Here is a 24,769-nt window from a genome sequence, read left to right on the forward strand (position 1 = left end):
TTCTTTTATGTCAAGGAAACTGGTGTTTACAGAAATGATAACATTTACACAAGGTCACATAGTTAACTAGTTGCAAAGTCAGGTAACTTAAACCCAGATTTTCCTCAATATTTAACTAACTCTTTATACACAAAGCAGCCTAAGGCCTAAATCCAAGAGTTATTCTTAATTTTTCACTCTTTTATCTAATCCATCAAAATCTGTCACTACTTAATACTTTATAAAATCTTTCAGGGGTGCCTGGGTGGCTTAGTCACTTAAGCATCTGCCTTCAGCCCCGGTCATGATCCCAGGGTCCTGGAATAGAGTCCTACATTGGGCTCACAGCTCCATGGGGGCCTTCTTCTCCCTCTCCCTCTGCCTGTTGCTCCCCCTGCTTGTTCTCTCTGTCAAATAAATTAATAAAATCCTTAAAAAACATAATAATATCTTTCAAATTGCTCCTCTAGAGTATTCACTCTTTCCGCAAGCCCCACAATGGCTTAAAATCTCCCCATGACTTCCTACCTACCTACAGAGACAACTCCCAAGTCCTCAGCTAACAAAAGATTCTTTATAATCTCACATTATCTTTCACCCATTTCAAGTTCTTGTCAATTAAAGATGTTAAATTACCTGCCTATGTCAGTACTGAGGATGACAACGTAAGTAATGTAATAAATACGTAACACTAATAAGTACAATGTGGCTTAACTAAATAATAGGGTAAGAAATCTTATAATGAAATTTATTAAATTCAGATATATTTTAAGCAAATACAGAATAAAAACTGCCAAATTTTTTAATTTGCATTTTAGGTCTAAGGATACTATTAAATTCGGCCAATAAGACTAAGAAAAGGTAAATCACCTCATAACCAGCAGGATGGCTACTAGCCAAAGGAAAAAAAGAAAAAAAGAAAGAAAGAAAAAAAAGAAGAAGAAAACAAGCGTTGGCAAGGATGCAGAGAAACCGAAACCCTTGTGCACTGCTGGTGAGTAAGTAAAATGTTGAAGCCACTACAGAACACAGTATGGCAGTTCCTCAAAAATTAAATGGAGAATTAACATATGGATCCAGCAATTCTACTTCGGTATATACCCAAAAGAACTGAATGCAGGGACTCTTAACAGCTATTTGTACATCTATGTTCATGGCAGCATTATCCACAATAGCCAGAAGGTGAAAGCAAAACATACCACAGACAGATGAACCAATAAACAAAACGTATATACATACCCCAAAATATTATTCAGCTTTAAAACGGAAACAATGATACATGTTATGAGATGGAGGAATCTTGAATACATTATGTTAAGTGACATAAGCCAGTCAAAAAGGACAAAACCTGCATGATTCTGAGGTACCCAGAGTAGCCAAATTCATCAAAACAAAGTAGAATGGTAGCTCCCAGACACTGGGAGGAGGCAATGGGGAGGTGCTGTTAAATGGTTCTGAAGTTTCAGTTTTCTAGGAATTAAAGAGTTCTGGGGATTGGTTGCACAAAAATGTCAGTGTACTTAACACTACTGAACTATTCACTTAAAACTAGTCAAGATGGTAAATTAAAGGTTGTTATGTATTTATCACAATTAAAAATTTTTTAAAATACCCATAAACAGAGCTCCTTGTTATAATTATTTTCAAGTTTACTTAAAGGGGAAATACTACGACTAATTTCAGATGAGGCTAAAATAGTGTACAGATTTTAAAAATGTATGGAAGTACATACATGTAATCATATTCTCTCTCTAGATAATGCCTTTCTGAAGAGAACTGAAATCTGTAAATTTTACCACTAGTAGCTTCATAAATATACATTTGAATAGCTATTTCAAAATAATCAGACTGATTCAAACTGGTTCTCATTTTAAAATAAATTAATTAAATCAACCAAACAAAAGTTAAATCAAATTCAATCTAGTACATATATTAATCTACTCCTCACCTGGCTCAATTTTGTTCATCCTTTAATGCCAACCTGACTACCACTTCTTTTGAGTTCCTCCGCTTAAACTCCAAATCTAAAAAAAGTACTTTGTTTTCTTCTTTTTATAAAGTACATGGAGCCCAACAAGGGACGTGAACTGACAACACTGGGATTAAGACCCGAGCTTAAGATCAAGAGTTGGATGCTTAACCAACTCAGATGTTAACCAACTGCACCACTCAGGTGCCCCTCAATCATTTTAAAAATAAGAAAATAAAGGGAACAATCAAGCAGTTACACTGCCTTTTCCATATGTACCTTCAGGTAATCAAAAAGTTGATGAAGAGGGAGTTACTTCACAGAATAGTCTCTCAAATAAATAATGAGGAAATGAAAGACTATCACTATTTTATAACATCAAATGAATTAATGAATCTACTGTGTCCAAAAAACAAAAAAGACAAACAGATTGATGAAAGTACTCATTAAGTAGTCCTGTTTGCCCTAACAAACAAATCTGGGGGGCGCAGTCTGTTAGGCGTCTGCCTTCAGCTCATGACCTTGAAGTGCTGGGACAGAGCCCCGAGTCCAGGCTCCCTGCTCAGCGGGCAGTCCGCTTCTCCCTCTGCCTCTGCCCTTACCCTGGCTTGTGCTCTCTCTCAAATAAATAAATTTAAAGAAAAAAATTTTTAAAGATTTTATTTATTTGACAGAGACACAGTGAGAGAGGGAACAGAAACAGGGGGTATGGGGAGGGAGAACAGGCTTCCCGCTGAGCAGGGAGTCCAATGCGGGGATTGATCCCAATACCCTGGGATCATGACCTGAGCCAAAAGCAGATGCCCAACAACTAAGCCACCCAGGTGCCCCAATAAATAAAATTTTACAAAAAAAAAAAAAAAAATTTAAAAAAGTCTGACTCTTGGTTTTGGCTTAAGTTGTGATCTCAGGGTCATGAGATCGAGCCTGGCATCCGGCTCTGTGCTCAGCATGGAATCTACTTAAAACTCTCCTACTCAGCTCCTACACCCTGTGCTCATGCTCTCCCTCCCACCCCACTTCTCTCTTTCAAATAAGTAAGTCTTAAAAACAATATAAAAAACAAATCTGAATCTGGCCAATTATCTAGACCTACTTTAAATTTATAGAAAATCCAGGGAGCAGAAAAACAGAATTTCTAAGTGACACCAATTATCTAGACCTACTATCAATTTACAAAAAATTCAGGGAATAGAAAGACAGAAGAGATGACAACAAGGAGAAGCAAACAAAATATACACAGTGGTAAATTCTAATGACCGACTTTTTCAACAAAAAAGACCTAAGAGGAGAAAAGGGTGGTGGGAAGGGAAGGAGAAAAGGAGGAAATCTATTGTAATTTATGACTGGGGAAATGTGAACTGAGCGTATGTTTGATCGTATAAAGAATTACCTTTTTATAAACATGGTAATAATATTCTGTTATGTCTGGGACTTGCTCCAAAATAACCCAGGATGGAAGTGGGTAAGAAATACAGATGAAAATAAGATTGCAACAAGCTAGTAACTATTGAAGTTGGGTGACAGATGCATGTGGGTTCATTATACTATTCTATTTTTGCATATATTCAAAAAATTTCTTTTATTATTATATATAGTACATATATATTTCATTATACTATTCTATTTTTTGCATGTTTTTAAGTTTCCTCTCATTTACATGTTATATCTAAATATATAATATAATGATATATATTATTAATATATAACAATTTAACAATGTATTGTTTTTATTTTTAACAATATATTGTTTTTTAAAAAGCCCATAAATCTGACGGCAATTAAAAGAAACCAACATTCTCCGAAGGGTAGGAATAATTTAAAAATTCTGGTGCTCTCATTCTGTACCCTGATCTGTATAACACATAGATAAATACTCATTTTATATAAATAGGTAACTTACTGATGCCTCTTCAACAGCAGTGCTCATGTGGCTATGAAAACAGGATCGGTCATCATCTTCATCCATATATACTGGTGGTTCATGGGAAGTCATGAAAGTGGAAGGTTTAAAGAGATGCTTATTAAGGGGGTGCTGTCGTCTGCTTGTTGAAGACTAAGAAAAAAAAATTTTTAATTGAGACATTGGAAAATCATGAAAAGAATCAAAGATGCTCAAATATAACTATTACTTCCCTCCAAGTCTATTAAAAGGATTTCAGCTCTATTCTTCAGCATAGTCTTATGTGGTTGTTGTTTTTTCTATATTACCTAGTATTTTAAAAGCACAACTAGATTAAAAAAAAAATGTAGGGGGACTATCCCAACAACAGTACAACAGATCACGTGCTATCTAGCTTGTACATGGATCCCTAGCATTGATCACACTCTTGATATTCAAATGCTGAACACTCCTCTTACAGACATCTTACAGAAGATCAGGGAGGATGACACAGCCTAAGCCAGATATAAACAATCAAGTAAAAAGCACTTCCACAACACGACGAGTGTCTAAAAATCCTATCTAACACTGTTAGGCGTCTGTACGTCAATGTCATCTAATCCTCACAGCACTCCTCTATCACCTCTAATTTAAAGATGGAGGTTACGTTTCTTGTTCAGGGTGCTGCAGCTAATAGTGGTAGAACCAAGATTACAAACTAAGCCTGTGAGGGACCAAAGCCCTCACTCTCAAACCACTGTATAGACTGCCTCTCTTCACAGACAGTATAGCCACAAAGAATAACCTCAGCTACAGGCAGAACCACCATTTTTCACTGTTCCAAAACTCAAACTCTAACCATGGGAAAGAACCGCTGTGTCAGTGGCTGGGCTACACTGCTAGAGTTAAAATGCTAACTTAAAATTCAGTGCATCCAAAGGAGGGAACACATTTAGGTTTCTTTCTTTCCTTTTTTTAGAAGATTTTTAAAATTTATTTCACGCACAGAAATCACAAGCAGGCAGAGAGGGGGAAGCAGGCGCCCCCCTGAGCAAAGAGCCCGATGCGGGGCTCAATCCCAGGACTCCAGTATCATGACCCAAGCCAAAGGCAGAGGCTTTAACCCACTGAGTCACCCAGGTGCCCCAACATTTAGGTTTCTTTAGTATTCCTTTATCATTCCTAGTCTTAGCTGTGAAAATATACGGTGTCCAACACATCTAAAGTTAACTTGGAAATTAACCATGAAAATTAGAGCTGTTGAATTAAATATCAAGGTTCCAACATTCCAAAGTTACAAGATGAACTCTACATATTTGATACAAGTAATGCTATATTGGGGGGAATCCAAAATATTTAAATCAACTGACAAATTGAAACAAGCTTCCAAAACTTGGTAAAAAGATGATAAACAAAACTTGTAAAACATGGAGCTGTACAGATATTCTTAATGTAAAATCACATAAAACAATAAAGAAGCTGTAATAGAGAAGGGTTAACAGCATCAGATATGCCTTTACATTCTCATGTGAAGGGTGGCAGTGGTGGTGGAGAGGAAATAGCAGGAAATAAAAGAGGCCATTTGTGTGCTTTAGTTTTTGCAATTAAAGCAAAATATTGGCTACAGTTTGATGCAGTGGTCTATGCAGGAGAAGGGTAACAGCTTTTTCACTGTAAAGAGTAGCAGAGAATAGTAGAAAAGGCCTGGGATCAGAATCAGAGATCAGTGGTTCTTAGACTCAACTGACTCCATTTACCTTAAGGCCTAGCTGGTTTTTTTGTATTGTTTTGGTTTATTTAAGGCCATATTTTAAAGTAATCTCTATACCTAACAAGGGGCTCAAACTCACAACCCTGCGATTAAGTCACATGCTCTACCTGCTGAGCCAGCCAGGTCTGCTGAGGCCTAGTTTCCTTATCTATAAAAACACTGTAAGGGCGCCTGGGTGGCATAGTCAGCTAAGTGTCCAACTCCTGCTTTTAGCTCAGATCATGATCTCAGGATTGTGGGATCGATCCCCATGTCAGGCTCCATGCTGGGCATGGAACCTGCTTGGGATCCTCTCTCTCTCTCCCTCCCTCTCTGCCCCAATCCCCCTTCTCCCTCTTCCCCACTTTAATTAAAATTTTAGAAGGGGGGGGCTTTAGAACAGTACCTGACATAGAACATTCAGTAACAGAATAAAGCTATTATTAGTAAAGTGCAAGTGAAAGTGGTAATACCACCTACAATTCTAGAGTAATAGTGAAGATTAAATAGTGTATTTTAATAAACATTTCTATTTTTGTATTTATGTAGCATATCTAAAAACAGAAACTCATTGTGTTTAATGAAGAGTCAAATACCCTAAAATTTTTAACATCACAAAGGACTTTCTGATATACATTTAATCTTCATCTTTCAAGTATTTCTAAGAAAATAATGAACATAAAGGTCAGTCGATTTCGTGGAGTAGCAATAACAGAATCCTACCCTGTGTCCATGACCAGTATAACAAAATGATTAGAGTAAGTCAGATTTTATTTATTTTTTTTTTCTAGTACAGTTTTGCTTTTTTTTTTTTTTTTTCCCAATTTATTTATTTTCAGAAAAACAGTATTCATTATTTTTTCACCACACCCAGTGCTCCATGCAAGCTGTGCCCTCTATAATACCCACCACCTGGTACCCCAACCTCCCACCCCCCCGCCACTTCAAACCCCTCAGACTGTTTTTCAGAGTCCATAGTCTCTCATGGTTCACCTCCCCTTCCAATTTACCCAAATTCCCTACTACTCTCTAACGCCCCTTGTCCTCCATGCTATTGGTTATGCTCCACAAATGAGTGAAACCATATGATAAGTCAGATTTTAAAAATAAAACAACTTTGTTCTGATAAATGCCTACACGCTTACACAGCAATTCTGACTTTAAATTTAATCTAAGGTCTAAAGTTTACTTTCTCTAATTTTTTTTTTACCTTTTTGGAGTATATATATAAGTTTGGTGTTCTGCCTGGGACTGGAATGCCAGCTTTAGTTAGTTTTATGAAATATTTCTGCACTCGGCTAGCAACCTGAGGAAATATGACAAGCCATTTAACATAATCACAAGACATGCAATACCTCAATATTTTTCTAAAATTAAAATATACCTGTGTATCTTAATGAATGCTGACAACTTAAAATTTATCATAAATCTAGAAATAATTTTAAACTGCCAACAAACACAGTTATATTTTAAAATCTAGAGCAAAAAAATCATTAAAGTACAGGAAATATGTTTGACTCCAAAGCCAAATACATATTTTCTACTAATGAATGCTTATGCTCATACCATTAAAAACACATCTATTAATCTCAATGATAATGTGAAGAAAACTGATAGATTTGTTTTTAGAAAGACAACCAAAGAATACTTCCTATATATCTTACAAATCTATCAGCATAGTCTAACCAGAAAGTATACAACTCACTAAACATTCAAGAGACACTAAGTTACATTACATTCTAATGTTTCAGTAATGACTGAAACAGAATTATCTCAAGCTGTTTCAGAAATTTAAAAAAATAAAATAAAAAAATAAAAAACTGTATTATAGCATTGTGTAGCTAAAAAATGATGTAGCAGATTTGATGTCAGCTGCACTATCTTTCACCAAAAAACTATCAAAACCTGCCAACAATATGGGACCATCTCCTCAATTACCTGTTTGGCTGTCCTATTACCCAGTTCATCTGCTATCTTCTGCCAGCGTCGAGACTCTACTTCTTCAGGAGGGTATTTCAGGAGTAGCTGTTCAAGCTTTTTCTAAGAAACAGAAGACCAAATTTAAGAAAGTTTAATACTGAATTCCATAAATAAATATATTTACATAAATGAATAAATACATTCACACTTCCTTTTCAACTATCTCCCTCCCCAATTTTTGGGGTTAGGTTACTAGAAATCCTCGTAGTAGGAAAAATTTCCATTAAGGAAATTAAGACTTCACAGGAAAAATGAGATTAGAGAATAAATCTATGGAAAACCTTGTAAGATTTTCTATTCACTTAAGTAAAAACACAGTACCCCCCCCAAATTTAATTAATACTTCATACATCTTAATGATTTCCACTGACCATCTTTTCTTGCTAGATTATGTATGGGTTTGCCCCTATAGATTTGACAAAAATATCTAAATTCATTCGGATTTAGACAGAACATTTAAGGGACTTTTCCCTCCTTTCCACATGTGGTGTTCCATTCAAATATCTGATTTTTAAATTCTTACTTATCCCCTAAATTGTCCCACAGTTCTGAAGATGCAGAATAATCTGGATGCCTAAAAAGAATTTCCTAAATCTTCTCATAAACTGCTGAACTTATTATAGCTCTGGAGTTAATCCTTGTATGAAAAAGAGATGTGTCTCAAACCTTACCCATGAATAATCCTAGCCACATGCCAAACCGTAACAGAATACTCTGCCATGGCTTTGTCAGCTTCCCTCCATAATAAAAACAAGAATTCACTTTGACACACTGCTTTATATGGCCCCAGGTCTTTCTCTCCTTCAAAGCCATATTACGAACACTTTATTCCACCCATTTCACTCTTTTTCAATCCCCTTCCTATAACCCAGACTCCTTCTTTAAAAATCATCCTCAATTCATATATTCTCAGAATCCAAAATTCTTGAAGTGTGGAAAAAAAAAGTATACAGATATAAGTTTAATATTTTCAGTTCTTAGTTAAGAAGGATCATCTACAACAATATACACTTCAGTCATAATCTGGACTCTAATCTGAACCTTTTTACTTTAACCTACACAATTTAGAAACATTACCTGTTCTTCAACAGTCCACAGTTGGTTAAATGTTTCAGGTTTGGTATCATCACAAAGGCGTCCTCTTATCATCTGTATATAAAATAGGGCTTTTGTCAAAAATAACAAAGACTACCATTTGATTGTAGCTAACTAAAACACATCTTAGATTTTTTAAAAAGATTTTATTTATTTGAGAGAAAGAGAGCACAAGCAGGGAGAGCAGCAGAGGGAGAAGGGAAGAAGGCTCCCTGTTGAGCAAAGAGCCCAGTGTGGGGCTCAATCCCAGGACTCTGGGGTCATGACCTGAGCCAAAGGCAGGTCTTAGACTAACAAAGCTATCAGACCCCCCCATATCGTGGAATTTTTAAAATTAATTTCAAAATATTTTAGTAAATTTATTATTTAATGTGTATTTTTAAAATGGTTTACAGAATGTTTTCACCTTCCTTTATTTCACTTGGATTTTATACTCCTAGCAATCCTATTAATACAGATGACAGCAACTTCATCTTAAAGAAAAGGAAACGTTACTTTTCCATTCTGAACCCACATGTCTATTAAGGTTCATCTAACTACTAGTGGCAAGCCAGGACTCAAATTCTGGTTAAAAAACACTGCACAGACCTTTTATTTTTAGGATAAAAGGGTACATGTCACACACTGTAGGGGGCATGTTACATGCACTACTCATTTAATCCTCACACAACTCTACAACACAGGTAATATTAATCCCATTTCATACAAAACAAAACTGCAGCTTGGAGGCTTTAATATTAAATGCCAACTGACATTCCACAGCTAGTAAGTGGCAGAGCTGGGATTCCAACCCAGATTTCTCTTAACTTCAAAGTTCATGTCCCCACTATCCTCAGTGAAAGACTGCTTAAATTTTAGAATATAAACCAGGAAATGTTAAAACAGTTTGTCTATAGTTCAAATTTTCCTGCTCCAAAGCTTTATACTGTTTACCTGAGGACGACTGTTTGAGCCTTCAGGACCATCACTCAAAGGCAACATAGAATATGAAAGGGACTCTCCATCCTTCTTAGGATCTAAAGGACTTTTTGGTCTGGAAGGTAAACCTACTAAAAGAAGACCATGTATAGGATTACTAAATTAAGACTGCCAGATACTTCTCTATTTAAATTCTTACCATGTAATTTCTTACCTTTATCGAAAACTAGCTTAACTCTCCTAGTATGTCTTTTACGATTTTTAAATTCTCTTTCAAAGTTCCCAAGGCTATTGGTATATTGGTCCCATACAATCTCGGGCAACTGAACAACTCTCTGTGGATATGGAAGCCCTATATCAGCCTGGGAGAAAAAAAATAAAGTGACAGTCTGAATTTAATTCAAAAAATTATCTATTACAGCCGAATTTTCAGAGGACTCCAAATCCAAATTATCATCACCTAGGCATTTCTGTTCACTGTTTGAATCCAACACCCAATTAAGTTAATACAGTCTTAACATTAAACAGTAAAATGATAGCAAGTAGAAGAAGAATGAATTTGATAAGACATAAGCACTATTTTTAGATATAGCTCTAAAGCTGAACTATATAGAAATACTGCACTTTGTAACTAATACACTTAAAACATAAAAAACCAAGAGAGGTTTTACCTTTAAGAACAGCATATGAAATGTGTCTGACTGCAAAAGACAAGACTTGACACATAGAACTCATTGTAAATATACCCCCATGTTCATGACTTATTCACCAATTACTTTCACATACATAATTCTTATCACATATACAAAAAATTATGACATCCTGAGTATCAAAACTACACACTGAATCAAGTTGGAATTCAGTTACTTAACCAACCATCTTTAAAGATGTCATTAGTTGTCTTAATTACTAAAACCAGATTATAATAAATATCTTTAGATAGGGATCTGGGTTACATAGGTTTATATTTTTTGTCAAGAACTCGCAGAATGGTAGGATCCTGAGATCATGACCTGAGCTGAAGGCAGAGGCTTAACTCACTGAGCCACCCAAGCGCCCCTCAGAATTCTTAATTTTTATTTTGCTTATGATATACTATATTATCACCATCATCATAAAAGTACACAGCTTAGACTGGCTCAACTTTTGCATAAGACTCTCTTTTAAAATAGTAACAGTAATATCAAGGCTGCGAGTAAGCCTTAAATGTTCCTTGCATTCTACATACCAATACATACCAAAAGTTTCCTTAATTTCAATTAGGAGTTTTTAAATGTCCACTTAAACAAACAAATCACATGTCAACAACTTAATTAGTACTGTAAACCTAAAGAAATAAGTAAATTAAGTACATATGGTACCTAATTTACAATGGTTCAATTTAGGATTTTTCAACTTTACAATGGTGCAAAAGTGACACATACAGTAGAAACCATGCTTCGAATTTTGAATTTTGATCTCTTCCCAGGGTAGTGATACGTAGTACAATACTCCGTCGTGCTGCTGGGCAGTAGCAGCGAGCCACAGCTCCTGGTTAGTCATGGGATCATAAAGGTAAAAAACTTATACGCTGACAACTACTCTGTACCCATACAACCATCCTTTTTAAAACTTTCAGTGTAGTACTCAATGAATTACCTGAGATATTCCATACTTTATTATAAAACAGGCTTTGTGTTAGATGATTTTGCCCAACTGGAGGTTAAGGTTAAGCGTTCCGAGAACCTTTATGGTGAGCTATAAGCTATGATGTTCAGTAGATTAGGTGTATTAAATGCATTTTAACTTACGATATTTTCTACTTAAGACGGGTTTATTAGGACATAACCCATCATAAGTCAAAATACCTGTATAACACACACACACACACAACACACACACAAAATGCAAAAATCAAACTTTTAAATTAAGTCCTGGAGAAAAATTTCTTTCCAAGGAATGTAAGTCTTTCACAATTACTAAGTATCTGGATTTAATGTAATTGCATACATTTTGGTTAAAAATTGTTAAGAAGGTCAATATCACATCTCTGTTTCTGAGATAAAGTGGAAAGAAATTCAGTTCTAAACTAAACCTGGAAATGGAAAACCAACAAATAACCAACTGCATACCAATCTAGTATAAAAAAGCCTAATTGCTTCTTTTTTGCCCACCAGAGAACATGAATAAAGTAAGGTCAAGGTTAGTAAATTTGTTTACTAATAATAACTTTTCTATTATCACCAATTTTAGTGGAATCAATTTTAAGTAACCACTAAGTACTGTATCTTTTTGTACTAGGAACATTTAATTATGGCAATGTAGAATCAATAAACACCTAAGCAGACTCACAGTATAGAGAGGGTATATAGGGTCAAAAAAGTTCAGAAGTTTTAACAAAGCAACTTATAAATTCCATATTCATTATGATATTCAACGTTCTGAAGCATGAAGAGAATGTAATGACTGCCAAGTAAATAATATGGCTAGAAAAATGCAAATAATAAATTAATACAACTAAATGAAACAAAGTCCCCAGGGCTGTTCCCTCAACACCTGGTAGACCACTTTTGTGACTCATTAAAAAATGGTAACTAATAACTACACTAAGTTACTTTTTTTTTTTTAAGATGAATACGAAGGTTCTTTTTTATAATTTCTCAGTATTAATGTTTTCACACAATGCTGATTAATATTTTGCCTCTCAAATTTATTAAATTAGTGAGTCCCTAATTCAAGATACATACTACAGTATAAATATACATTTGCATTACCCACAAAAAAGTTATAAAAACATGAATCACTTTCAAATGGTTAACTGTTAAATACAAAAGTTCTGTTTTAAGGAAAAAAGAAAAAAGGAATTTTTACACCAAAGTAAAGAACATTACAAAATTAAGTAAAATTTATACTTCCTCCTCATGGACTTGGCAACCTTAAAGACATTTAAAATAGTTTTCATTTTTATCACCAATGTTTTTTATCATGCTATATGGAAAATTACAAAAGTACCTCAAAACTTAAGCAGTGAATAAATCCTGAAGTACGTTTTCTTTTTGCCTTATTAATCTTGAAGTCAGTAAAGAAAGAAAACCCTCTTTTCCTTTTTACCAGAGACGGGAAAGGTAATAGGAAAAGATCCTAAAAATGGCTAGGGAATGGAACATCAAGTTCCTAATATAAATATCCAATTAAACCTCCCAGCTATTTTCATTAGAGTATATTTTGTGGGGTGGTGGGGGGTGCTTAGGAAAGGCAATATCCTGCCTTCAGCAGTACGGTTAGTAGTAGAAGGGAAAAAAATTAAACATTTTAAAAAGTGTATATCCAAAAAAAAAAAAGTGTATATCCATATTAAAAAAATAAATCAAGTTATTACCAAATATATCTTAATAAATCTTAGAAAGTGCTCAATATATACCTTCTTCTGGAGTTTCTCCACAAATCCAATGGGATTTTTTAGTGCTTCTTTCTGGTGTTTGCCTAAACTTTCAAGGTCCTGGACTGCTTGAGAACGCTGAGCTTCAAGTACAGCAATCGTCTGTAACAGTCTCTGATAACTACAGAGACAAAGAAAAATACCTCACTAAAATTTTCTAGTAACAACAATAAATAAAAACTGAGTTCAAGCCATGATCTACTATTAAGCCACACAGTCTTTTTAAAGTTACCTGAAAGAGTTTAGTAAAACATATTACTGGGAATAAATGAGGTCTTCCTGAGTTACGAAGTACCTAGTCAGAAAATATCAGTTAGAGAAAGCAAAGCCTTATTTCCCCATCTTAAGTTTTTAACTCTTGAACCTGAACAAGTACAGAAAATAAGAGGGCAGCCTGACTTTCCAACAAGTCATTAAGAAACTGCTAAGTAAAAAATAAAATTATAAGGTTTTAGCACTAGGAGGGATCTGCAAATTCAGCCTCTCTGTTGTACTTTGTTGTAATAAGGAATCTGAGGAACATTTTCTTGCCCAGAGTTAAACAAACTCTCAAATAATTAAGACATGATTTCAGGTGTCATAGTTCTCATTTGCTTTTTCTATTATATTTCCACTCTACAGGACATTTACTTTCCAAGCAGTTCTTAAGTACTGAACATTTTTAACAGAGAAAGGCCTTAAAAATACTTACTTACTCCCTACCTGCGAAGATCTGCTTAGCACAACACAAAATTTTACCCACACAAACCTGCTATTTGTCATTATCTTTAATTCTCTTTATCTCTCTCTTTTGGTTCAAATTGCCCTGCCTCTCTGACTAATGTCTGTTTTCACAAATATCAATACACATACAGAAATATGTTTGCCCCAAAGTCCTCAATGTTCAAATACACTTTGCAAAAAGAATACAAAACAAGTCACTCCAAGTTCACTTCAAAGTAAGTGGTTAAGTCTTTAACATATAGATAAAGAACAATTTTTCTTTACACCTTCAAATAAATTTCACTGCCTTTCCCAACTAGACTGTAAACTCCATAATGGCCAACACATCTAAGAAGTTCAGTTTTGTTTATCCAGTATGCAGCGTACTTCCCAGCACAGAGATATCAATAAATTATTTCTGAATGAACAAATAATAGACATGTCTTGTGCAATCAAAAAGAATACTGAATCTTCTAAGTTCAGAAGTCAGCAAACTAGAACTTTCCAAGGTAAAACAATGCAATTTTGAGGTTCACAGCCACGGCACAATTGCACCATAGCATTCTCTATCAGGACACTTTGCCAGCTCCCTGCTTAAAACATACTTATTCTTGCTCTTGAAATGTTTATAATAATTAAGGTAAAAACTAGTAACACTAAAGGGTAAGACTCTTCTCAAGCTAGAGACACTTCATTTAAAAGTTAGAGCAGAACTGGAAAGCAGGAACCATACCAAGTCACTCCTGGGTAAGTTACAGAGCTCAGGTCTAAACCCACTTCCATGAAGCCCCCATCTGTGAGGTGTATGGAGTGTAGAGACACTGTCTGTGCTGGCTGTTTCCATGAGGCAGGCTCACCGAGACACAATCTTAGCATGACAGTAGTGAGCTAAGTACCAGAACCTATCCTCTCTACAATACTCTTAACTGCCGTACTTCACCTCCAGAACTCCTTCCCCACTAGCTGAATAACCTAAGACTTCTCACAGTGTCTTTATGACTGATCTCTGTTTTAAGCAAGATTTACATACTTCTGTATCATTAATATGAAAATGACTATGAGTCTATTAAACTTCCAGCAAACTTCTGAAAGCACAATAACAATAAGGAACATGTAAGAACAGAGTTACGGAAAAAATAAGCACAGGCTTGAAAAAAGTGCTATAGTCAGTTGTTGATGCTGGGAAGAAAGGCCTCTCTCTGAAACCAATAAACTGTAACAACTTTTGTAGCAACATGGACGGGACTGGAAGAGATTATGCTGAGTGAAATAAGTCAAGCAGAGAGAGTCAATTATCATACGGTTTCACTTATTTGTGGAGCATAACAAATAGCATGGAGGACAAGGGGCATTAGAGAGGAGTAGGGAATTTGGGTAAATTGGAAGGGGAGGTGAACCATGAGAGACTATGGACTCTGAAAAACAGTCTGAGGGGTTTGAAGTGGCGGGGGGGGTGGGAGGTTGGGGTACCAGGTGGTGGGTATTATAGAGGGCACGGCTTGCATGGAGCACTGGGTGTGGTGAAAAAATAATGAATACTGTTTTCCTGAAAATAAATAAATTGGAAAAAAAACTGTAACAATTTTTACTGTACTTAAATTATTCCAACAGAGATGACAAAACAGAACTCTTCAAACTCTATTTGCTTCTCTTTAATCAAGATAAATGATTAACAAATTGAAATTCCTACATAAACACTGTAAAGTCCAGAATAAGCAAAAAGACTGTAAGAAAGTGGTAAACTTGAGTCTTCCAGACCAGCTAATTTGAATTATTTGAGTACTCTTTTGAGTCCTCAGAGATTTTACCGGTAAGATTACCACATATATTCCTACACAGAAATGGAAGGAATCATACAAAACTAGGAAAAATACAATATGATACAGACAATTCTATTTTCAATCCCACCCACCCATCCACTTCACCTCCAAACGCAAACTACTAAAAACTGACCCAGACATCAACCAAGACAAGGCTCATTTGTTCATTAATTTGATAATTATTTACTAAGAGAATAAGGTACTATCCTAAAAGCTTTGGTAACTATCAAAACAAATCAGGCATGGACTTAGGTATAACAGGGGAGCTACAACTACACCAGAGAAGGAGAAAACTGTATGGCAGCGAATGGATAGGACTGGACTTGTTGTTGGGGTTAGAGGATGGGTATGTGTGGTACATCATCCTACCCTACTTTTTCGTATATTTGAAATTCTCTACAGTGAATTAAAAAAAGAAAACTTAAACTTTAACCCAAATTAATGGAGGGATTAACCACTGTACTCTTCCTAGGCTGGTCATATCACACCTGCTATTGTATTTAGCTCTGCTTTAAGAGAGAGAGACAGGTTCATGAAGAGACAAGGTAGATGAGAAAGAATGTAGTAAGAAATAACAACAGTGTCAAACATTTGCTGAATGTACAGACTATAAGCCAGACGTTATATATCTTAAGTATAATAACACAGCTTTTACTATAAACTTACGAGATAGGTACCATTATCACTATTTTACAAATAAGGAAACCAAGGCAGATTAAGTAATTTGTCAAGATCACACCAGCCATTTATTGTGGAGATGTGATGTGAGGAATGGTTAAGACTCTGAGAATTTTTAACTTAAAAAATTAAAACTTCTAATAGAACTTTGTTTCCATCTTCTTTCTTTATTTAACACATGGCTACATAGAAAAGGAAACAGACTTCTACAGGCTATCAAGAGTCAAACCAGAATCAAATTGTGATAAAGGTACATTATGAAGAAAAACACTGTCTCAGTAGAAACCAATAAAAAAATGCAGTAGAGCATGGGCGCCTGGGTGGCTCAGTGGGTTAAGCCGCTGCCTTCGGCTCAGGTCATGATCTCAGGGTCCTGGGATCGAGGCCCGCATCGGGCTCTCTGCTCAGCAGGGAGCCTGCTTCCTCCTCTCTCTCTGCCTGCTTGTGATCTCTCTCTGTCAAATAAATAAATAAAATCTTTAAAAAAAAAATGCAGTAGAGCACCCAATCATTACAGATGTTCATATAGATATTTAAAGGAAATTCAAGCACTAAAAATACTGCAACTCTTTAATTCCAGCAAAACTTGCTACTTTCACACTTTTGCTACTCATTCAACCAAGTAATCTGTAGAATGATTTTTTAAATGTATATATATTTGTGTGAACACAAGTATAATTACAGCGTTCCCCCGAGGACAACTCTGTATTAAATCTATCAAGAATTATTTGGGGCGCCTGGGTGGCTCAGTGGGTTAAGCTGCTGCCTTCTACTCAGGTCATGATCTCAGGGTCCTGGGATTGAGTCCCACATCAGGCTCTCTGCTCAGCAGGGAGCCTGCTTCCCTCTCTCTGTCTCTCTCTGCCTGCCTCTCTATCTACTTGTGATCTCTCTCTCTCTCTGTCAAATAAATAAATAAATAAATAATCTTTTTTTAAAAAAAAAAAGAATTATTTGTAATCCATTTCTAGACTAAATCCACTGCTACAAATAGTAGGCTTACCTGTGGCAAAGGATTATTAATTTTATTGTTTCATGTCTTCAACATAAAATAAGACAAGTTTAGCTTTTGTACTATGGAATTATATTTTACTAAAATATAAATACTCTTCAAGTCTACATCTAAGTTATATTCATTACCCTTCATCTCCAAGTCCTCTTGAATTCTTTATTCACATATGTGAACATAAAACATTTATATATGGGCACTTGAGTGGCCCAGTCAGTTAAGCGTTAACTCTTGATTTTGGCTCAGGTCACGATCTTAGGGTTGCAACATCAAGCCCCACGCTGCAGGAAGTCTGCTTAAGACACTGTCTCTCCCTCTGCCCCTCCCTCTTGCTCTCTTTCTCGAAAATAAATAAGTCTTGGGGCACCTGAGTGGCTCAGTGGGTTAAGCCTCTGCCTTCGGCTCAGGTCATGATCTCAGGGTCCTCGGATAGAGCCTGGCATAGGACTCTCTGCTCAGCGGGGAGCCTGCTTCCCCTCCTTCTCTCTCTGCCTGCCTCTCTGCCTACTTGTGATCTCTTCTCTCTCTCTCTCTGTGTCAAATAAATACATATAATCTTTTATAAATAAATAAATAAGTCTTAAAAAGCAAAACATAACAAAACTATCCTAGGGGCACCTGGGTGGCTTGGTGGGTCTTGATCTTGGGGGTCATGTGGGTTTAGGTGCCACACATCAGGCTCCATGCCGGGCCTACTTAAAAATTTAAAAATAAAAACAAAATAAAGACAACTATTCTAAATCAGAGGGGTTACAACCTTTAGCCTGTTTCTATAAATAACGTGTTTGCATATTTATTTACTTATTTTGAGAGAGAGAGACAACTGGGGGAGAGGGCAAGAGAATCTTAAGCAGGCTCCACAACCAGTGTGGAACCCAACATGGGGCTCGCCCCTGACCCCCTCTATAAATAAAGTTTTATTAGAACATAGCCAGGGGCACCTGGGTGGCTCAGTGGGTTAAAGCCTTTGCCTTCGGCTCAGGTCATGATCCCAGGGTCCTGGGATCGAGCCCCACACTGGGCTCTCTGCTCGGCAGGGAGCCTGCTTCCTCCTCTCTCTCTGCCTGCCTCTCTGCCTACCTCTCTGCTTACTTGTGATCTCTGTCCATCAAGTAAAGAAATAAAATCTTTAAAAAAAAAAAAAAAAAAAAGAACACAGCCACACTCATCTGTTTACATAATGTCTATGGCTGCTTTCTAACTATAATGCAGACTGTAGCAGTTGCAAAGTGCAATTGATTCCCAAAGCCAAAAATATTTACTATCTGACCATTTAAGAAAGTCTGCTAGGCCGTGCTCTAGATTAAAGATACAGGGACATAACAACCAAGTATAACATATAATCATGAAACAGGTCCCACAGTAGGGGGAAAAATAAACATTTTGGAGATTTTTCTGGGTATAGATGGAAAAATATAAATACAGATTGTGGGTTCTACCATTTTATTCTATCAATGCCGGACCACTGGGGTATAATAAAGTTCTAAGGTTATACAAGAGAATATTCCTTTTTTTTTTTTTTTAATTTACTTATTTGAGAGAGAGTACAGAGAGAGAGAGAGAGAGAGAGCAGGAGAGAAACAGAGAGAAAGAGCATGAGGGGGTGGGAAGAGGAGAGGGAGAAGCAGGCTCCCCACTGAGCAGGAAACCCGATGCAGAGCTAGATCCCAGGATGCTGGGATCATGACCTGAGCTGAAGGCAGACACTTAACTGGCCAAGTCACCCAGGTGCCCCGAAGAATATTCTTCTTTTTAGGAGATATATACTCAAGTAAAGGATCATGAGTCTACAATATACTTTTAAATGTCACAGCTTGAAAAAAAAAGTATATGGAATGGGAAGGAAGATGAGGGGAAAGGGAGAGAAGGAGAGAATATTTAAAAATGTAAGGCGCCTGGGTGGCTCAGTGGGTTAAGCCACTGCCTTCGGCTCAGGTCATGATCTCAGGGTACTGGGATCGAGTCCCGCATCGGGCTCTCTGCTCCGCGGGGAGCCTGCTTCCCTCTCTTTCTCTCTCTGCCTGCCTCTCTGCCTACTTGTGATCTCTGTCTGTCAAATAAATAAATAAATAAATAAATAAAATCTTTAAAAATGTTAACAACTGATGAATTTAGCTGAAGGGGATACAGATGGCTATCATATTATTCTTCTAGACTTTTAACATTTATAATTTGCTAAATAAAAACCAAATAATGAAGAAGCAATTCATTACATTCTGCTGCTGATAAAGAATAGTTTGATTTAAAAAAAAAAAGAATAGTTTGATTATCCTATGAACACTGAACTTAATTAAATAACACTGAAAAAAACTAGAGGAAGGCTACATAAAAATAAATGTATTCAGGGACGCCTGGTGGCTCAGTGGGTTAAGTATCCCACTCTTGACTTTGGCTCAGGTCGTGATCTGAGTCGTGAGATGGGAGCGCCATGTCATGCTCCATGCTCAGCACAGCATGGAGAGTCTCTCTCCCCCTTTCCCTCTGCCTCTCTCTCCTCACCCAGTGCTCTCTCTCAAATAAATACTGAAAAACTTTAAAAAAATATTCATTTAACTATACTGTACAAAGAAAAGGGAAAGGAGTATAGAAAAACTTATAAGCTAACTAGTATGCTTTCACATGTGTGTACATGTGTACAAATGCACACATGTACGCACTGGTGACCAGGAGGAACTAAGAGGAAAAAAGAGCAAGACATATGCTGGATATAATTTTCAACAGGATAAAACTATATAAAGTGAACTGGTTCTCAGGAATAACAATCAGAAAATTTTGAGCAATAACAAATTCTAACACAATTTACCAGTATAAAATTTTGGGGGGAAATGCTTCAAATTATTTTATACCATCATTTCAATCATGTATGGCATTTCTACTTTCAGCAAAATACTGAGCTTAATTTATACATGACTGAAAGAAATTATTTTGGTATCAGCAGAACTTATGTATTTTAAAATTATCTATTTAGTAAACAAAAGCTGTATGATACTATTTCTGCCTTCATGAAGGGTTTCAAACACTGAAAGTGTAGAACAGCAAAAATTCAATAATTCATAAATGATTTCTCATTTACTGTGAAAATCTGAAAGTCATTAGAAGATGATCAAAAAACCTCTTATGATATTCTGTGTTAAGAGAGAAACTAATACCTCAGCTTCTGATAATATGCCTTTCCAGGTATAATGATCAATTCTTTATTGAAAATAACTAAAAATGCTGAATTAAAGACAAGTTAAGAAAAAAAAAAGTACCTGTTTATTTTAATATCGTGGAAAAACTGGTAAGATACTAAGACTTTTTATTAACAGGCCAAAATCTAAGTGAAGGCATAACTGGACCATGTAAGTCTAGGCTCAATTTTCTGTACTTCACCTGCCCAGAAAATAGAAGACAAAGCCACTGAGGTAGGCAGATGAATAGGAGATGCTCTTCCTTCAGGCTTCTGTACCTTTCACTCCCATCCCATAGAAGAGCCGTTTTGGGACTGAGAAAAGGAGCAGATAAAAATTTCAACCACAAAAAGCTGTTACCACAAGACAGTCCAAATCATATTACGTGGGTGGCCTTAAACAGCCAAAGCCATGAGTAAAGTTTAAAGCAGGGCTTCTGGACTAATGCACACACACCCATCCCACACCGAGATACCCACAGAAGCAAATACAATTTTATCTGGAAAAATACATACTCATCTTAGGCCTCAAGAATAACCCATAAAGAATTTTCCAAAGAAAGTAAAGAGCTCCTATTTAAAAATTACCAAGCATACAAAAAAGCAAGACAGAGAGTAATAAAAGACAGGTTTGAAAATAGCTACAAGGAACAGGAAACTACAAAAACTGACTAAGGTGCTTTGAAAAGGAAGCAAATTCAAATTTTTTAAATATGATAATTAAAACTAAAAGCTCAATGGGGATAAATTTTCTCGTTCAGAAATTTCAGGCAAATTCACTAAAGATAAGCTGGAAAAACTACTTAAAAGCTCTTATGCTAAGTGAAATAAGTCAAGCAGAGAGAGTCAATTATCATATGGTTTCACTTATTTGTGGAGCATAATAAATAACATGGAGGACATGGGGAGATGGAGAGGAGAAGGGAGTTGAGGGAAATTGGAAGGTGAGGTGAACCATGAGAGACTATAGACTCTGAAAAACAACCTGAGGGTCTTGAAGGGGTGGGGGGTGGGAGGTTGGGGGAACAAGGTGGTGGGTATTAGGGAGGGCAGGAGCACTGGGTGTGGTGCAAAAAAACAATGAATACGCTGTTACACTGAAAAGAAATTTAATAAATAAATAAATAAATAAATAAAAGCTCTTAAAAGTCGTAAAGAGCTAACAGAATCATGAGATGGTACCAAATTAAGATCCATGATAAGATGAAAACCAGAAAGTTAAAACATGTCTGGGGGCACTTTTGCCCTGGAGCAATTTATTGATCCAGAAGAGGAAGCTGAGCAGTGCTTCTGATAGCTTAAAATGACAGAAGATCAAAGCTGGATTGTAGGGCCAGACTACACCCTAGGAGTAAGAGTGAAAAGGAAGTAAACTGCCCTCTCAGAATGGACTAGTATATCTCAGTTCATAATTAACTAGTAAGGCTGAAAACTTATATACCCCAAGACCCAGACATCCCATATGTAGTATGTAGTAACCTCAAGAAACTATTGAATATACAGTGGCATGTATTTACTACAGTCTTAGTCATGATAATCCAAAACCAGCAATAACCCAAATGTCCACCTAAGAAAAACAGATAAATTGTGGTATAGGTATACAATGGAATATTATACAGTAATGAAAATGAACATACATCTATGTGTACCAACACAGATGAATATCATAAATGTAATATATCACAAGAGAGTATAAGCAGTGTGGTTCAAAAACTAAACTTTCTTATTTAGGGATATACATGTAAATGGTAAAACCTTTTAAAAGGGCAAAGAAGGATTTTCATGAAATTAAGAAAAGTAAGGAAATGTAACTAAGGACTATTCACAAAGGAGGACTTCTGGAGTACTATTCATATTGCATATCACAACCTGGATTGTGGTTAAACAATTATAGGCTGTTTTATTTCACAGTTACTCTGTACCTGCATGTATTTCTTTAGTATTATATGCAAGAGATATTGCACATTTTTTTAAATGGGAAAGCCTTCTAGGAAGAAAATGTTATAGAGAGAACATTTATACTTTTAGAACTTTATTTAAGATTCACAGAGGAGTCCAAGTTCAAGTTCCAGCTCTATCAGCAACTAACTATGGGAGCTTATTCAAGCCATTAACCCTTGGGCCTTGGACTCCTCAGCTACAAAATGAGAAGAATAAACCAGATAAGTAGTTGCAAAAGCTCTTTTCAAGGTGAAAAATTCTAGGATTATAAGCCATATGTTCAATTCTGGTCACTCACTATAAAATGCTAAGTGAAATAAGTCAGATAAAGACATATACCATATGCTTCCATTCATATGTGGAATTTAAGAAACAAAACAAATGAGCAAAGGAATAAAAGAGAGACAGACAGACAGACAGACAATCCAAGAAACAGACTCATAACTCTAATACAAAACAAACTGATGGTTACCAGAAGGGAGATGGGTAGTGGGTGGATGCATGAAAATGGGTGATAGGGATTAAGGAGTACACTTGTTGTGATGAGCATGAGTAATGTACAGAATTGTTGAATCACTATATTGTACACCTGAAACTAATACAACACTGAATGTTAACTACACTGGAATTAAAATAAAAATACAAAAAAAAAAAATCCTGGTCACTCATTATTTGATCAGGGATGGACTCACTTAATATTGTATACATTTAAATACAGCGTTGTCACTGTTTTCTTCAACATTGTATTTGAGACCTGAGTTTATCAGCTCTGCCCATATTAATACGTATGCCAAGTAACTGCTCTCAGTGGGGAAAGTTATTTAAAAAGATCTAAGGGAGGGGTGCCTAGATGGCTCAGTCGGTTGAGCAGCTGCCTTTGGCTAAGGTCATGATCCCGGGGTCCTGGGATCGAGCCCTGCTTAGCGGGGAGCCTGCTTCTCCTTCTCTGCTGTTACCCCCACTTGTGCTCTCTCGCTTACACACACTCTCTCTCTCAAATAAACAAACAAAATATTTTTAAAAAAGAAAAAGCTCTAAAGGATAAGTGTCTCCTGCTTCACAATGTCTACTCATGATATATTACTGGCTTTACTCTGCAGTGGTTACTTCTAAAATGAAATTATGTAAAAATATAATGGCTTTGGTTTATGAAGAAATTGGCAGTTCTGGCTGTACGTCAATGAATAGTGTATTTCTTGAAGGCAAGAATCTTATGGTGCACCTATCCCACTAGTTTTTAAGTATGTCTTATCTCATTGTATTTTATATTGTGCAATCCTTGAGAGGAAGGCCATTTTTCTATTTCTTGTACTATTCTATAGCACAGTAAGATTCAAGAGACACAGAAATGCTCATAAAAATGAGAACAAAACCATGAAAGAATATATGAATAACTGAGCAGTTATTTAGGTGACTTCTCAGCAGTTACATGACTGTATATAGAACACTATTATAATGGTATGTATGTTCTTGTAAGTTTTTTAGGTATGCTAAAGATACATACAGCCTTGGTCCTTTTCCATATGTAAAACTTAGAGGGACAAATAAAAGACATACTTACCAAATTTATGGATGACATGAAGTTGAGAAGGTTAGCAAATACTCTAGATGAAAAAAATCAGGATTAAAAAATAACAAGCAAGCTAGAATACGAGGCAAGATGAAATTCAACCACATAAACAAAAAAATGGTTAGGGGCGCCTGGGTGGCTCAGTGGGTTAAAGCCTCTGCCTTCGGCTCAGGTCATGATCCTAGGGTCTTGGGATTGAGCCCCACATTGGGCTCTCTGCTCAGTGGGGAGCCTGCTTCCTTCTCTCCCTCTACCTGCCTCTCTGTCCTACTTGTGATCTCTGTCAAATAAATAAATAAAATATTTTTTTAAAAATGGTTGAACTACAAAGCAGCCAAACAAGTACAAGATGGCATGAACTTGCCTTAAGAGACACAGAAAATTGTGAGCCCCCCAACCAATCCCAAGTTCAATTATGATGTTCAAGTGTGAAGTAGCTGCTCAAAAACACGTAACACTAGCTTAAACTTGTATGAAACCAAACACTTTACCAAGTATGCTCACTGTATATATAGCACTATGTCAGCCATTCTGAAGGAAGGATACATGCAATCCTACATCATTATCATTATAATTAAGGTAAGACAGTGTGCACGTGTATACTGGTAGTTGTTTAAATACTGAAAGACAAAGAAGCTTATAAAATTTCTAGTCAATTCCCAATATAAACAAAAATTATATGATTAATATACTGTAAGAGGAAAACATACATAAAATTTGACCAACCATGTTATAAACAAAGTGATCATTCCTGGGAGACACAAACACTATTTCATAGAAGTAAAAACCAAGTAAACACTGAAAATTTGTGTATTTCAATATGAAAGAAGGTTAAGATATTCCAGGTAGAACAGTGCAGGAAAACACAAAGGCAGGTTAAGTGTGACAC

At 36.1% G+C, this 24,769-nt stretch overlaps 1 protein-coding gene across 5 annotated transcripts in view; it reads right to left on the bottom strand.

The window, feature by feature from the left end:
- Positions 1-24,769, bottom strand: part of ZZZ3 (zinc finger ZZ-type containing 3) — a 120,125-nt gene that overhangs the window by 6,579 nt on the left and 88,777 nt on the right. For 4 of the 5 annotated variants that reach the window (XM_044238494.1, XM_044238493.1, XM_044238497.1 and 1 more), the window contains 7 exons: positions 12,974-13,112; positions 9,788-9,935; positions 9,589-9,704; positions 8,638-8,709; positions 7,519-7,620; positions 6,791-6,886; positions 3,852-4,004 (listed from right to left, as the gene is read on the bottom strand). In XM_044238494.1, coding sequence (XP_044094429.1) covers positions 3,852-4,004; positions 6,791-6,886; positions 7,519-7,620; positions 8,638-8,709; positions 9,589-9,704; positions 9,788-9,935; positions 12,974-13,112 — 826 coding nt within the window. The remainder of the gene's footprint in view (positions 1-3,851; positions 4,005-6,790; positions 6,887-7,518; positions 7,621-8,637; positions 8,710-9,588; positions 9,705-9,787; positions 9,936-12,973; positions 13,113-24,769) is intronic. The other variant, XM_044238496.1, reaches the window with a different exon arrangement.

Source organism: Neovison vison, chromosome 2 (assembly GCF_020171115.1).
Source record: "Neovison vison isolate M4711 chromosome 2, ASM_NN_V1, whole genome shotgun sequence".
NCBI classification, from domain to species: domain Eukaryota; kingdom Metazoa; phylum Chordata; class Mammalia; order Carnivora; family Mustelidae; genus Neogale; species Neogale vison.